Source organism: Phalaenopsis equestris, unplaced genomic scaffold, assembly GCF_001263595.1.
Source record: "Phalaenopsis equestris unplaced genomic scaffold, ASM126359v1 Scaffold000236, whole genome shotgun sequence".
Lineage (NCBI taxonomy): Eukaryota > Viridiplantae > Streptophyta > Magnoliopsida > Asparagales > Orchidaceae > Phalaenopsis > Phalaenopsis equestris.
This window is the reverse complement of record NW_018164678.1, coordinates 292,995-306,375: the sequence shown is the minus strand read 5'-3', so window position 1 is coordinate 306,375 and position 13,381 is coordinate 292,995. Positions and strand designations below refer to the sequence as shown.

The 13,381-nt window shown below is 31.8% G+C and overlaps 1 protein-coding gene across 1 annotated transcript in view; it reads right to left on the bottom strand.

The window, feature by feature from the left end:
- Positions 1-3,542: 3,542 nt before the first annotated feature.
- Positions 3,543-13,381, bottom strand: part of LOC110023923 (peroxisomal adenine nucleotide carrier 1-like) — a 39,225-nt gene continuing 29,386 nt past the window's right edge. The window contains exons 4-5 of the mRNA XM_020723580.1: positions 4,523-4,692; positions 3,543-4,405 (exon numbers count right to left, since the gene is read on the bottom strand). Of these exons, the coding sequence (XP_020579239.1) occupies positions 4,129-4,405; positions 4,523-4,692 (447 nt within the window). The 3' untranslated portion in view covers positions 3,543-4,128. The remainder of the gene's footprint in view (positions 4,406-4,522; positions 4,693-13,381) is intronic.

Here is a 13,381-nt window from a genome sequence, read left to right as displayed (position 1 = left end):
GATGGGTTAGACTGAACTTATTTTTATTTGAAATTGTGTGGTTAACCGTCTAATTCAAGTTGTTTTGGAAGGACCTAAGGATGCTAGGTTCACTTATGACTAAGGTCTTGGAAAATTAACTAATAGATTGAGCTAATAAAAAACCTCAAGTTCCTCAAGATTAGTTTTACTCTATATACTTTACTTAAACTTGATCTAATTAGATATGAGTCCATATTGGTCTAATAAGACTAATAGGGCTACTTAGATCTCTAGTCAACTAAAGTATAGCTTAGAGTATCGTACGTTAAGGACAATAAGATTAATTGTTTTAGCTAAAGGTTTATAGATAGGTTAACCTAAGGCTAGATTCAGGAAAATTAAAGGAAATATAGTCCGAGAACTTATTTTAACCATTAAAATGATAAAATTTCCTAAGAAAAATTAAGAATTTTAAGGTCCAAGCTAAAGCATTTTGGGTGCCTTGATTGGGCTAGTTGTAAGCAGCTTTAGTTGGGCTAAAATAAAAATTAAAATAAGTAAAATGGATCCTTGGGTTAGTTACTTATCATAGGCTAAGCTTAAATTCATATAAAATATTTTTATCTAGTAAGTAGTCTTGAGTCACTAAGAAAGTTCATAGATATGTAAGGCCACTTAGAGGGCATAAGTGAACTCACTAGGTTAATTTGAGCCTTAATAGGTTAATTTGAGTGTGTTATTACTATACCAGGCTTTTTTATGATCAACTTAAAACATGTATGTTAATATCAAGATAAAGCACTATTATTACATTTCTATATAGACATTATGTCTAATCAAACAAGTCAGACATAGACTAAAACCCTATTAAATCAATCTTGATTAGGAATTTTAATGATGGTAACATTAAGGTCTACTAAGGATTAAAAACAATCATAAGTTAAGAGGATTAGGATTCTTTTTAATGAAGTATAACAAACTAAAACATATTAAATAAATTTAAGGAAAAATTATAACTTCTTAAAGCCATATTTAGCTAGATCAAGAGTCATAGGTGTAATATAGTGAGCTTTCGTCTTCTAAGATTAAGGAAGTGTAAGGGATATAAGTGTCCACTTAATAAAGCTTAAGAAGGTCTTAGTGGGTCTATTAAGGAAAATGACAGAGAAGCAAAGTAGGCTAAGCCTACAAAAATTAGAATGTTATTAACATCATTACAAAAAAGACATGAATATCTTGAACAACTCAATAATATCCTTGCACCTTTCTCAAATTACACTTTCTTGTAATATTTTATAAGAAAATGCATGTTGTAGGCACTAATAGTGTCCAAGAAAAAGAAAAGATATTGCAACACTTCTGCCACACAAAGCACAACCTGTTTAATTATTCTCAGGATGGCTGGATATAAGACTTCACTAATCTAGTGCATAAAATAAACTCCATGGTAGTAGTTTAAGAGATACGTCATTTTTATGAGAGATTTTTGATAATTCCCATAAAGTCTAAATTAGGGATCTTCTGCATTTTAGGCTTTATGTTATGTATATTTTAGTCTAGTTCTATAACCCTAAAACTTGTTATTAAAAGTAGGGATGGGGTAGTATGTACTCTTAATTTTTTGGTTCTTACTATAATTGATATTGTAACACTATTAACCATGTTAGCATATACAGAATTAGTGTTTCTATATTATTTATATTATCGATTATCATCAAATAAAATTTATATCCAAAATATCTTTAATAATTTAATATTAAAATACAATAATGCTATTAATTTTTTTCTATAAGTGATATAAATTAATGTTAATTATTTTATCTTATACATTGCTCATTCATCTACTTGTTTATATTTTTTAATAGTGTTATGACATTTTTATATACTATATTAACAAGTTATACACTTAAAAAATTACTCTTATTATACAAATGCACAAATTTAGAGAGAACTTGTATTTACCTATTCTTGTTTATAGAATTAAAATATATTTATCATCATTAAAAGGAGAAGGTTATTGAACACATGAACTTAAGTTTCAAAATATTATTTTTTATCATAAGATAATTTTGTATGAGCAAACAAGGTTTATCTAAATTTAGTGTATGAGTGAGCTAAATTACTTAAAATCAAGCATGAATTTGCAACTCACGATTAAAAATATATTGAAATGTACGTATGACCTGAGTGAAGTTTGTTTCTTAATTAGCTTAAGTAAGATCAATAGCTATCTTAATGTCAAGCTTCAAGTACAAAAATATTTGACTTATTTTTTAGTCATGAATTATGAAAATTTAAGCATGAGAGATACTAAGATGATTTACAAATAATTATAACTAAAACTTAATAAAAATGCAAAGTAAGCATAATAAAAAATGTCTAAAACTAATCATATTGGCCAATCAAAAGTCACACCATATGATCAAATTTGATCCAAGTTAAAATTAAGTTGAACAACATGATTAGTTAAATAGTTATTGGATTAGTTAAAATTAATATGAAGATACACCACATGGTAGGAATCATACTATATGATTTGCTCACATTATAATGTATTACACCACATGGTAGGAATCATACTATATGATTTGCACTACATTATAATGTATAATAAATATATAATCAATTTACAATGCTTATATATTTTAAATTTTAAATAAAAAATATTATATGGTGCTTACTATTGTATAATTATCTTTCTAATTCAATTTAATGAACCACATTTTAAATCATTCAATGTTTATGATTATATTTAAAAGTAATTAAAACATAATATCTAGGATGTATAGTATGACCCACCAATAATTTTTGTTTTAATTTTGAATTAACATAAATTAAGTATTTGAATATCAAGAGCAAATGATTATTTATAGCATAATATCATTAATGTCTCTTTTAACTTCATGCATATTCTTACACTTGAAAACCCAAAGAGAGAGAATTAAAGAGAGAACTACATCTATACCAAATCATCTTCCTCTTACAAACCTTACATCCTTAGTTCAAATATTTCCTTGGAGAACTTTATCTACTATTTTGGAGAGAGTTTATAGATCTCAAAATATGCACTAACAAAGTTGCTTCCTTCAAAGAAAAGTGGCAGATTTTGTCTCAAAGAGAGCATATATCACCAAGCAAGTTGTGCCACAATGAAACCCTTTCCCTTATTCCACATACAACATATCAATTTGACACACCTTCACACTTAAATATTTTTATTATAAATTTAGATTAAAATTTTGAAATGATATTGTAACTAATTTCTCAATATTTAATCTTTATTTTAAGGCTATCAAATTAAACTCAAAAGTAATTATCCAAATCAAAATAAATTTTTTTATAAAAATCACAATATCACCAATGAAACTGTCATTTTTGGCTATTTTTATATGGAAGTAATTTTGAGTTTAAATCATATCAGCTAGAGAATCGATTGCAATCAAACTGGTTGGACCGGCCAATCTCGTCCCATTTTTGAACAAACACAATAGCTTTAAAAAGAGTATTTTTACGCCTGCCGGTTCGTGAGAATCATCAAGTAATTCTTACAAAACACTGATGCTTCACTTGTATTCAAAAGAAATCTCAGATAATCTGTCATGGTAGTGTTGAATGAAACATTAAAATAATGAGTAAAGTGTCAAAATAGTTCCCGACTATTTACTTGGGGTTGTTTTAATCCCAAAATACAGAAGTGAAAAATAATCCCGACTATTTTAAATTGAGCTCTAATAATCCTCCATGAGATTTTTGCTGCCCCAAATTAAAAAAATCGGAAGACTATTTTGACACTTTACTCATAAAATAATATTGCATTCATATCCTTGGGCACCATCCTTAGAATAATATACTGTTTACAGATGAAAAAGAAGCTTACTTTTTCACTCGGAATACAACATTATCATGACCCCCAAAAGTTTGAGGAAGCTATTTTATCAGATTTAAGAAACGGAAATGATTGTTAACTGAAACTGAATTTTTACAATCATTGCCAAGCATTGGCTCAAAGCTAATTGAAGTAGCTACTGCTGCTAATAAACGTGCATAGTTGCTATACTCTTACAGGGAATGCGACTGCTGCCTCATTAGCTCTAATGGATCTCTTATTCATTCCAGTAAAATTTACAATCATGTCTTGCAGCATATTTATAATAGAGTGATCCTTTCTTAGGCATTCTTCAGCCTCTTCTTAGAAACCAACAGATATCGTCTAAGAGCAAGCATTGTGATCCAAGTAAACCTCGAAATCTTTTCTTTGATCATCAATAACAAAGCTGAACTCAAGACAGTCTTCAGAATTTGAGCTTGCAGGCCTTTGAAGAAGCCTGGAATACCTTCTTCTCTCCATATAGATGACAAACCACCGATTATTGTTTTGTGTGACTTTAATTTGGGTTCATTAGAGTCGTCTTCATGATCAGAAGCTTGGATCATAACCTTGCATCTGTTCAAAATATTTAATATTGCTGTGAATTGTGACAAAATTAATAATACCTGAACAGGAAATGGAGCTTGAATTTGACACAGGCAGGGGTATTAATAAGATGTTTAGATCTGATACCTGATCAATGGATAGGTTATGATGGTTGCCACAGTTTTGGATATGGCACCCAATAGAAAAGCCGAAAAAGCAGAAAGAGATTCTGAAGAGGAGCCTGCAGAACCTGACGCTGATTGCTTACTTTGCTGCCGCTTTAAAAATACTTGTTTAAGTTGGTCGAATACGGTGTACTGTAAACAAATTCAGAAAACTTACAATGCTGAAGTCCACAAGCTCTGTAAAAATTCTATATGAATAAATTTATAAATTAGTAAAATTCAGTCACTATGCACACATGAAGACACACCGTTGATAATTCTATCCAAGAAACACAAGGTTCCTTATGTGCAAAATTATGTTTGTCTGTTAACAAACTTGAGCAATGTGTGCCGAATTGATTTCTAAAATGAACAACTTTGACAACAGTTGAGCTGTGGCTCAATCTTTCTAGAGTAACAGACACAGCATGGACAATGTGCTCCCCAACAACTAGATATGCTAGCTTCATCATGAATCTTATATCTTCTTGTGTGATATGATTCTATTAATTGTAGACTCTTACTAAAAAGGTAAGACGTAATAAAAATAGAGAATTTTTTTTTAAGTAATAAAAAAATAATAACGTAAAATTGGTACCTATCTGTTCATGTTTTAAGACGTTCAACTGATATCGTGGGGTAATTGGATGTACTTAAGCAGATAAAAACTCAATTGTTTCACATGGTGGCTTCTAATGGATGGAGATCCAGCCAGATTAACCAACTCTTACTTGAGGATGGCACCTCCACCAATGACCAAGATGAGTTGCAAGGTGCGATCACTCAATTTGTCAATTCTAAATGCCGAAAAGCTGAAGTCTCCAGAACTGGCCTGTTTTTGGGGACATTCCTAACATCACTGAGAGCAGCTGTAGTCTCTTAGCGAGCCTGCTCTGCTATCAAGCTCATCTCTCTGGAATCACCACATGACCCTCCTACAAACATCACATCTACTCTTCTGGAAACTCTCACCCGCAACCAGCTATATCCTACTCTGGAGTACTGGGATGCTAGCCAACCTCCTCGGCTATCAAGCTCATTTTCCCTTTCAAGCATATGGAAAAAACTGCCCAGTTTTTCATCGTTAATGTGATTCTAGCTGTTGTAAATCATTAAAAAATAATTCATTTTATACGATAAATGACTTGTTTGAATGAGATGAAGATTGTAAGAAAAGCATTTATATAAAACACGCTGAATTTTTTATGTCCGAATTTACATCTAAAATAAACCTACAAAATGCATGTCTTTGTATCAGTTAAGTGAACAATAACTTGGGCTTATATGTGGTACACTGATATCAAATCGATGCCTAACAAGATGGTTTAAACTTACAGAAAGGCACATAAATTAATAATTTTTCTTCATTGTATACTTTATTATACTTAAACTAATTAGAAAGATAGTTCTTATATGGTGGTTGGATGGAAACTAAGCAGAAAAGAAAAGAAACGAGAAATTAATGAAAGATTAAGAGAATATCTTAAAGAGAGAAGTGTCGATTTTTCAGAATAATGTGAAATTGTATTATTGATATGAATTTTAAAATAGGAAATATAAGAAAAAAAAACATGAAAGAAAAAATATAACACATAATATCTCCAATTTATCAATTCATAATAATATTTGGAGAGAAAATAAATAACATAAAATAGAAAAAACTAAAACAGGAAAGAGAATAGATCAAATTCAAGAAAATAAAGTTATATTAGGAAATAAATTTAATCCTCATAACTTCTAATAAGAATAGATTATTTTATAATATAACTTCTAAGACTCCCTCTCAAGTTGAAATACGGTTGAAAAACATATTCAACTTGGATTTGAAAACATCAGTGGGTGACAAGTTCTTGTGAGTTAGAATAAAGTCTTCATCCCGTATTGCGGTTGTCTTTGACCGTAATTTCTGCAGTGTTTGTAGGTAGGCAAAAGACTCTTACAGGTAATGCTTCAAGAAAATTTGCAGGTCAAGTAGACAATCTGTAGAAAAAAATTGATTTCTAGTTGACTGCAATCGTCATCAGCTGTAGTTTTTACAGTGCTTGTAAGTGGCAGAATGCTCCTACAGGTAATGTTGCAGAGAAGTTTACAGGGAAGTAGACAACATACAAAAAAAAACTACAAGGTATAACCTGCAAAGAAAAAAAGAAAAAACTCCGGAGGAGAGTCTGCTACAGGAAAGATTCCGGATGAAGGTCTGATACAGAAAAGGCTCCGGATGAGGGCCTGCTGCAGGAAAGGCTCCGGATGAGAGCCTGCTGCAGGAAAGGCTCCGTATGAGGGCCTTCTGCAGGAAAGGGTTCTAGTGGCAAAGTAAAAAACAGAGGAACTGCATAGAGTTTTTCTGTAACAGGGAAGAAACCGACGAAGAAGGGAATGTAAGCCGGTTGCTGAGATTTCATTCAAGGATACATCCAGTCCTGCCTCTGTAATAACCATCCTCAAGTCGTTTTGAAAACCAACCAAAGATGAACTCCTCTTTAACAAGCTTCCTTTCGTTTCCACAATCCATGGATGTGAAATGGCAGAGGACTCCACATAGGTGGCTGCTAGAATTCACGACCTTTAGGAATTTGCAAGCGGTAGGAATTTGCAACTTACAGGAAGATGCTGGTAAGGTCTACAGGGAAGTTTTCCAACCGTTAGAGAGATATTCGATACTTAGGGACCAACGAGGAGAGATCTGACAATCTTGGGAGGAGGTCTAGCTAGCAGGAGTAGGTCTCACTGTCCGTAGGTATGTAGGGAAAGGTTTTCCTCTGCCTGAAATCCGCAGAGAAAGTTCCGGCGAAGTGAAAGACTGCAGGAGAAATTGTCGGCGGTCCTTGAAAGAGATCGGCAGAGAGGTCCTGCGACTAGAAAATCCAGCAGGGAAACGACAGGGTAAAGAGATCCTCCTTTCTTATTTTCAATGGAAAGAGGAACTAAATCCGACAGGCAAACTAGGATTTCCACTAGAGAGAGAGACTCCCGCTATATGGCGACCAACAAAGTTGCAACTCCTGGCTCGACAGATCGGTAAGGGAGAGAATCGTGCGGGATTGCGGCAAGAACGGAGGGGATCTACTCCGGGTGGGAGGGCTTGCGGACAACCTGCAAGGACAGAGAGTCCGTCCCTCCCAGCAGAGAGGATGGCAATATGGGAGTCCAAAGACTCTGGAGGGAGGACCGGCGGCTAGGGTAGGGGATTTAGCTTTGATAATAAGTTGGTTCTTAAAATAACGTAGAATCTTATTATTGATAGGAAAAGGGGTTATAAATAACCCTTACATGAATCCTAAAATAGAAAATGCAAAAAAAAAAAAGGAAAGGAAAGATATAACACATAGAATCTCTAATTAATCAATTCATAAGAATTATTTAAAGATATAGGAAACAATACAAAATAGGAAAATAAATAAATCAAATCCAAGGAAATAAATCTAAAATAAAAAATAAATAAAGTTATATTAGAAAATAAATCTAATCCTCATAACTTTTAACAGGAATAAATTATTTTCTAATATAACTTCTAAAACAAAAGATTATGTAGATAGCAAGTTGTTGAAAAGATAAATAGAACTGCGTGGATACTTTGAGTAGGATCAGAATAGGGAAAGAGAGATGAAAATAGCGGGATTGCTAGGATCCTCCATGGAGAAGAAAGAGTGGTTCGCCTGGATATAAAGGTGAATGTAATAAAAATTTAATACAAAAATATTAAAAAGCAATGAAGCACGAACACCGACACAACACAATACGACAGCACGACATAATTGAAAAAAATAAGACATGACGTGTCATAGGCACGTTTTTCTTTTTAATTAATTATAAATATAAAATATATTTTTTTTCAATATTTTTTGTTAAAAAGATCACAAACACGAATTGTGCAAGAATAAAATTTAACTTCATAAATTTAATTTATATTATAAAATCTTTAGTTTATGAAAATTAATTTTTAAAATTAGATATAATATGTTTCAAAAGAATTGATCCAACTTATTTATAAAAATTTAAAAAATCTTATGATTAAAAAAGAGAAATTATTAATGCTCGGCTTCGATGAATATTGGATGCACCTTTGAGGCTCGATTTTTTAAGAATGTTAAAGGGAGCTTCAAAATGATGAGATATGGGACAGTTTCAACAATGAGGAATAATTAAAACAAGACGTATATTTATAATTTTCTAATTCTCATGTTCCATTTTATAGAAATCGTGTTAAGCTCAAGTCCAACGTAGTATTGAGGTGTTTCCCGGACGTGTATGGGCCTGAAAAATTTCAAACATATTTTGTAGTGTCGGAGGTGTGTCGGGGCGTGTCGGACAAAAATCGGTATCTGATACGCGTCCGACCCAAGTAAGACACATTTTTATAAGTGTCGGTGCTACAGTTGAAAAGTAAAGAAGAATTTCATTCATGCTTAAGATAAATGATAAAAATCTATTTAGGTAAAGTCGCCAAGCTTTCGATAGACAAGAACCACTAAGCTCCTACCAAAACTTACCTTCACAAGGCCACCTTTTTTCCAAAACAATAAACAATTTTTCTTACATGACACATTACATTATGTAGCCTCTTTGAAGATATCACATGATCACATTAACAATAAATTGATAAAATTTTGGATGGTATCTTTTGTTCATGTAAGCAAGCATAGAGTGGCCACTCCCTTAAAACAAGAAGCATTAATTGTACCTTGAAATCATAAGTCCCTTCTTTAAAATCATTTCTTCCTCTACAATTTATTCCTCTATGCTTTAGTTCTTTCTTGAAATAATTCCTTCATCAATAAAAATCTGAAATTTAAATGAATGTGGCCATGCATATTTAAGATGCACATAAAAATCCCATATTTTGCAGGACAAACTATATACCCTTTCTTATTTAATGATCAACGTATTATTATAATACCACCCAATACATAATAGCAAATAAAGAATCATTATAAAGGGTTAACCAAGCTTGATATTCAAATAATTATAAAGGGTTAACCAAGCTTGATATTCAAATAATTATAAAGGGTTAACCAAGCTTGATATTCAAATAATTATAAAGGGTTAACCAAGCTTGATATTCAAATAATTTCCCTGTAAATTCTTGAACTTTAGTTCTATATCATTTCTCTCCTTCGTGTACTCTTCATCCAATGAATTAACTTTGACAGTATTTATAAAATTGTAGTTAAAAAATCAAGGTGGAAATATTATAAATGGGAACGCAAGCATGCAAACTAAAGAGGCCTGATGGTGAAATGAAAGAAAATAAAAATAAAAAAGCATGAAAAAATTGAAAACATGAAGATGCCAAATAAGCAAATACAAGCATGCAGCCTATACTAGATAACTACTTGCTCAACAAAAGAAAAATATACTAATCTCATCCACCATTCAAAATGAGTTATAACGGTCACCAAGCCAAAGATGAACATGAATCAAAATAAGTTTGAAAAAAGATTTTTAAAGATTAAACCTAAAGATGAAAAAGAAGAAGTCAAGGGGATAAAAATTTGGAAGCAGAAAGAAAAAAAGAAACATCATAATACAAGTATAAACAAATTCACCAAAGTTATCTAACAAGATGAAAGAGTCACAAAACCTATCATCACAAACACGTAAGTGGATCTTCTATGCTCCAATACCAATTGATGATATTCATGGAATTTCTAGGAAGAGCACTAGGCCATTAAGGGAATGGGTTGGTTGGCCAAGCCTAGGAATAGGGAATAGAAAGGTGAATGTGAAGAAAATTTAGTACATGAAAAAGAAATTTTCATTCATGCTTTAAAATAAATGATACCAGTTTTCTTTTTTGTTTTTTGGGTGGAAAGCTACCAGGCTCTCCAATGGAGAGGAACCACCAAGCTCCCACCAAAAATAACCCTAATATCGCCACTTTCATTCTAAAACACTGAACTATTTTCCATATATGATGCATTGTATTATATAGCCTCCTTGATGACATAACATGATTAAATTAACAATAAATTAATAAAGTTATTGATTTTATCTTTTGGACTTATAAACAAGATAGAACGGCATCTCCCTTAGAACAAGAAAGAATTGAAGCATTAAATTTATCTCATGAAGATAGTATCTTAACCAAGCAGGAGTGAAGCAGGAGAGGACGTAATATGGAAAACCCGAAGAAGGGCAGAAGTGCACATGGTTGGGAAGTCCCTTTCCTTTCTTTATATATTTGGTTTTTTTTTCTTTAATTTTCTCTTTCTGAATTGTAGTTGAGTTCTTTTAGCATCGAGGGTAATGTTGAATTCAAGTCTAGGGGAATTTTTTTTTTCGCAAGTATTGTTTTTAGCTTATTTGTTGTTGCTTTTCATTTAATATGAAAGTCTTATCCAAAACCCATGATCTTTTAGAGGTCAGGAATCATGATTATTAAAATAAATAAAATTAAATTATACATATACCTAGCTAAGTGAATAAACATCAACAAGTACAGGAAAATATCAACACAAATCCAGAACAAAATCTACTTCGCATTTGCTTCTAGATGAGATAGGAGTTTGTTGGTCGTTTTGCATGTGGCAATCACATTCATTTGAAAGAATAAGAGGAACAATGAAATCCCTTTCTTCTTTTGATGAAAAATGTACTGCAATTATGGGGCAATCAAGTTTTACTTGATGTGAATTTGATATAGAACGTATAAGAGCATGATTTTCTCTTAGGTTATATTTCTTACAATCACACTTGATAGACTTGTTGGCATTGCATCAAAGTTCCTCTACATCAATGTAAGGTTTTTGGAATCACTTAAAGGGTAAAATAAACCACATAATAAATGAATTCATTCTAATCCATCACCAAATTAACACGGCCCAGGAACTATAACAGGCCTTTTTTTTACTGGCGTACAATTACTTCAAGCCTGAGAATTTTTCTCAGAAATGAAATAAATCTAAATATTCCTAGCATAACCAACAGTACAAACCTTGACATCTTGATGATTTTTAAAAGAAAAGATGAAGATGCAAGCATGCAACCTGTACTAGATAACTACTTCTCCATGCACAATAAAAGAAAAATATTCTAATTCAATCCATCATCCAAAATGTGAATCAAAAGGAGATTCAAAAAAAATAATAATAAACCTAATGTTGAAAAAAGAAAACCCAAGTGGATAAAAATCTGGAAAAAGAGAGAAGCAGCCCCATAGTACAAGTTTGAACAAACTAACCAAAGGTATATAATAAGATAAAAGAGTCACCAAACCTATCATCACATGCATGCAAGTAGATCTCTATGCTCTGATACCAATTGATGAAAATCATGAAATTGCTTGGATGAGCTTTCAGCTATAAAGAGAAACGGTTGGATGGTCAAGCCTAGCAATAAGGAATATAAAGGTGAATGTGAAGAAAATTTAATACATGAATATTGAAAAGAATAAAAAATTTCATTCAAGCTTAAGATAAATGATTCATGCATTTTTTTTCTTTTTTTTTTAAATGCTACCCACACTCTCCAATACATAGGAACGACCATGGCCACTTTCATTCCAAAGCACCAAAGCTATTTTCCTCACATGAAACATTATATTATATATCCTCTTTTAAGACATAATATAAAAGAAAAAAATTACAAAAAGGAGTCGGGCCCAAAGATTGATTAAAAATAATAAATGAATGGAGTTCTGCATGTTGTCTTTTTTGTCTTCTAAGTAAGCACAGACAGATCAAGCCCTCAAAACCCTCAGAACCAAAGTCTTGAAGCAATAAGTGCAACTTACAATCATATCACCTTGCCTTGGAATCAAATACTCTTCCATTTTATTCATTCCTCCATGCATTAATTATTTCTTAAGACAATTCCTTCGCTTCTAAAAATCTGAAATTTAAATCCATGTGAACCAAGCATATTTCGATCATGTATGAAATCTCATATTTCACATGAAAAATCCATATACCCGTTTTTATAAGTTGATAGAAAGATTATTATAATACCATCCAAGGTATGATAACATATTTTGAAACCTTCATGAAGGATTGGCTATGCATATTCTAATTTTTTTTTTTCTTGTGAACTCTTGGATTTTAATTCTAAATCTTTTCTCCCATTCTTCATGAACTCTACTCCAGAAGCTACAAAACTATATTTGCAAAATCATGGTGGAAATAAAAAATGAAAATGCAAGCATGCAAACTGAAGAAGGTTAAGAGTTAAATGAAACGATAAATAAAAAGGTGAAATGCAAACATGAAGATGCAAACTAAGCAAATATAATCAAACAGCTTGTTGAGTTTCTCCTTCAACCACTTTCATGGTGGAGCCCACTCGTTTTCCAATCATTGGAAAGAAGTTAAGGCACACAGATCAAAATCTTAGACCTCATATTACAATTGGTGTGTTTTCCATAGGACTGTTAGCCCCATTTTTCTTTTTTAGTTTATTTCTATTTTATAATGCCTTTTGAATATGTAAATATACCTTCTCTCTTGTACAAAATAAGGACAACAAAATTCCTGAGAGCTTTTATTTCTTTATTCTCTATATGGTATCAAAGCATTGTTAGGATTTTTTTTCTTTCAAACATTTGGTCTCTTTTACCAAGGATAGGGCTTCCCGCTTCAATTTTATTATTTTTCATCGTTGGATCCTCATTCTATTCACTATTTATAGGTTCTTTAACTTCTCTTTAAAGAAACCAATCATGATTAATAGTGAAAGTCAGACTAAAGGAGCATTCCAATGATTTCTAGCATATTATTATTTGAAAGAAAAACATTAACTTAAATTGCCCCAAATCGTGAAGTCCATTCTAAAATAAAAGGAAAAGTTCTAATACATTATAGATCTACCTCCAGAGCATAAAGAACCAAACTTCGAACATTGGGAAGTT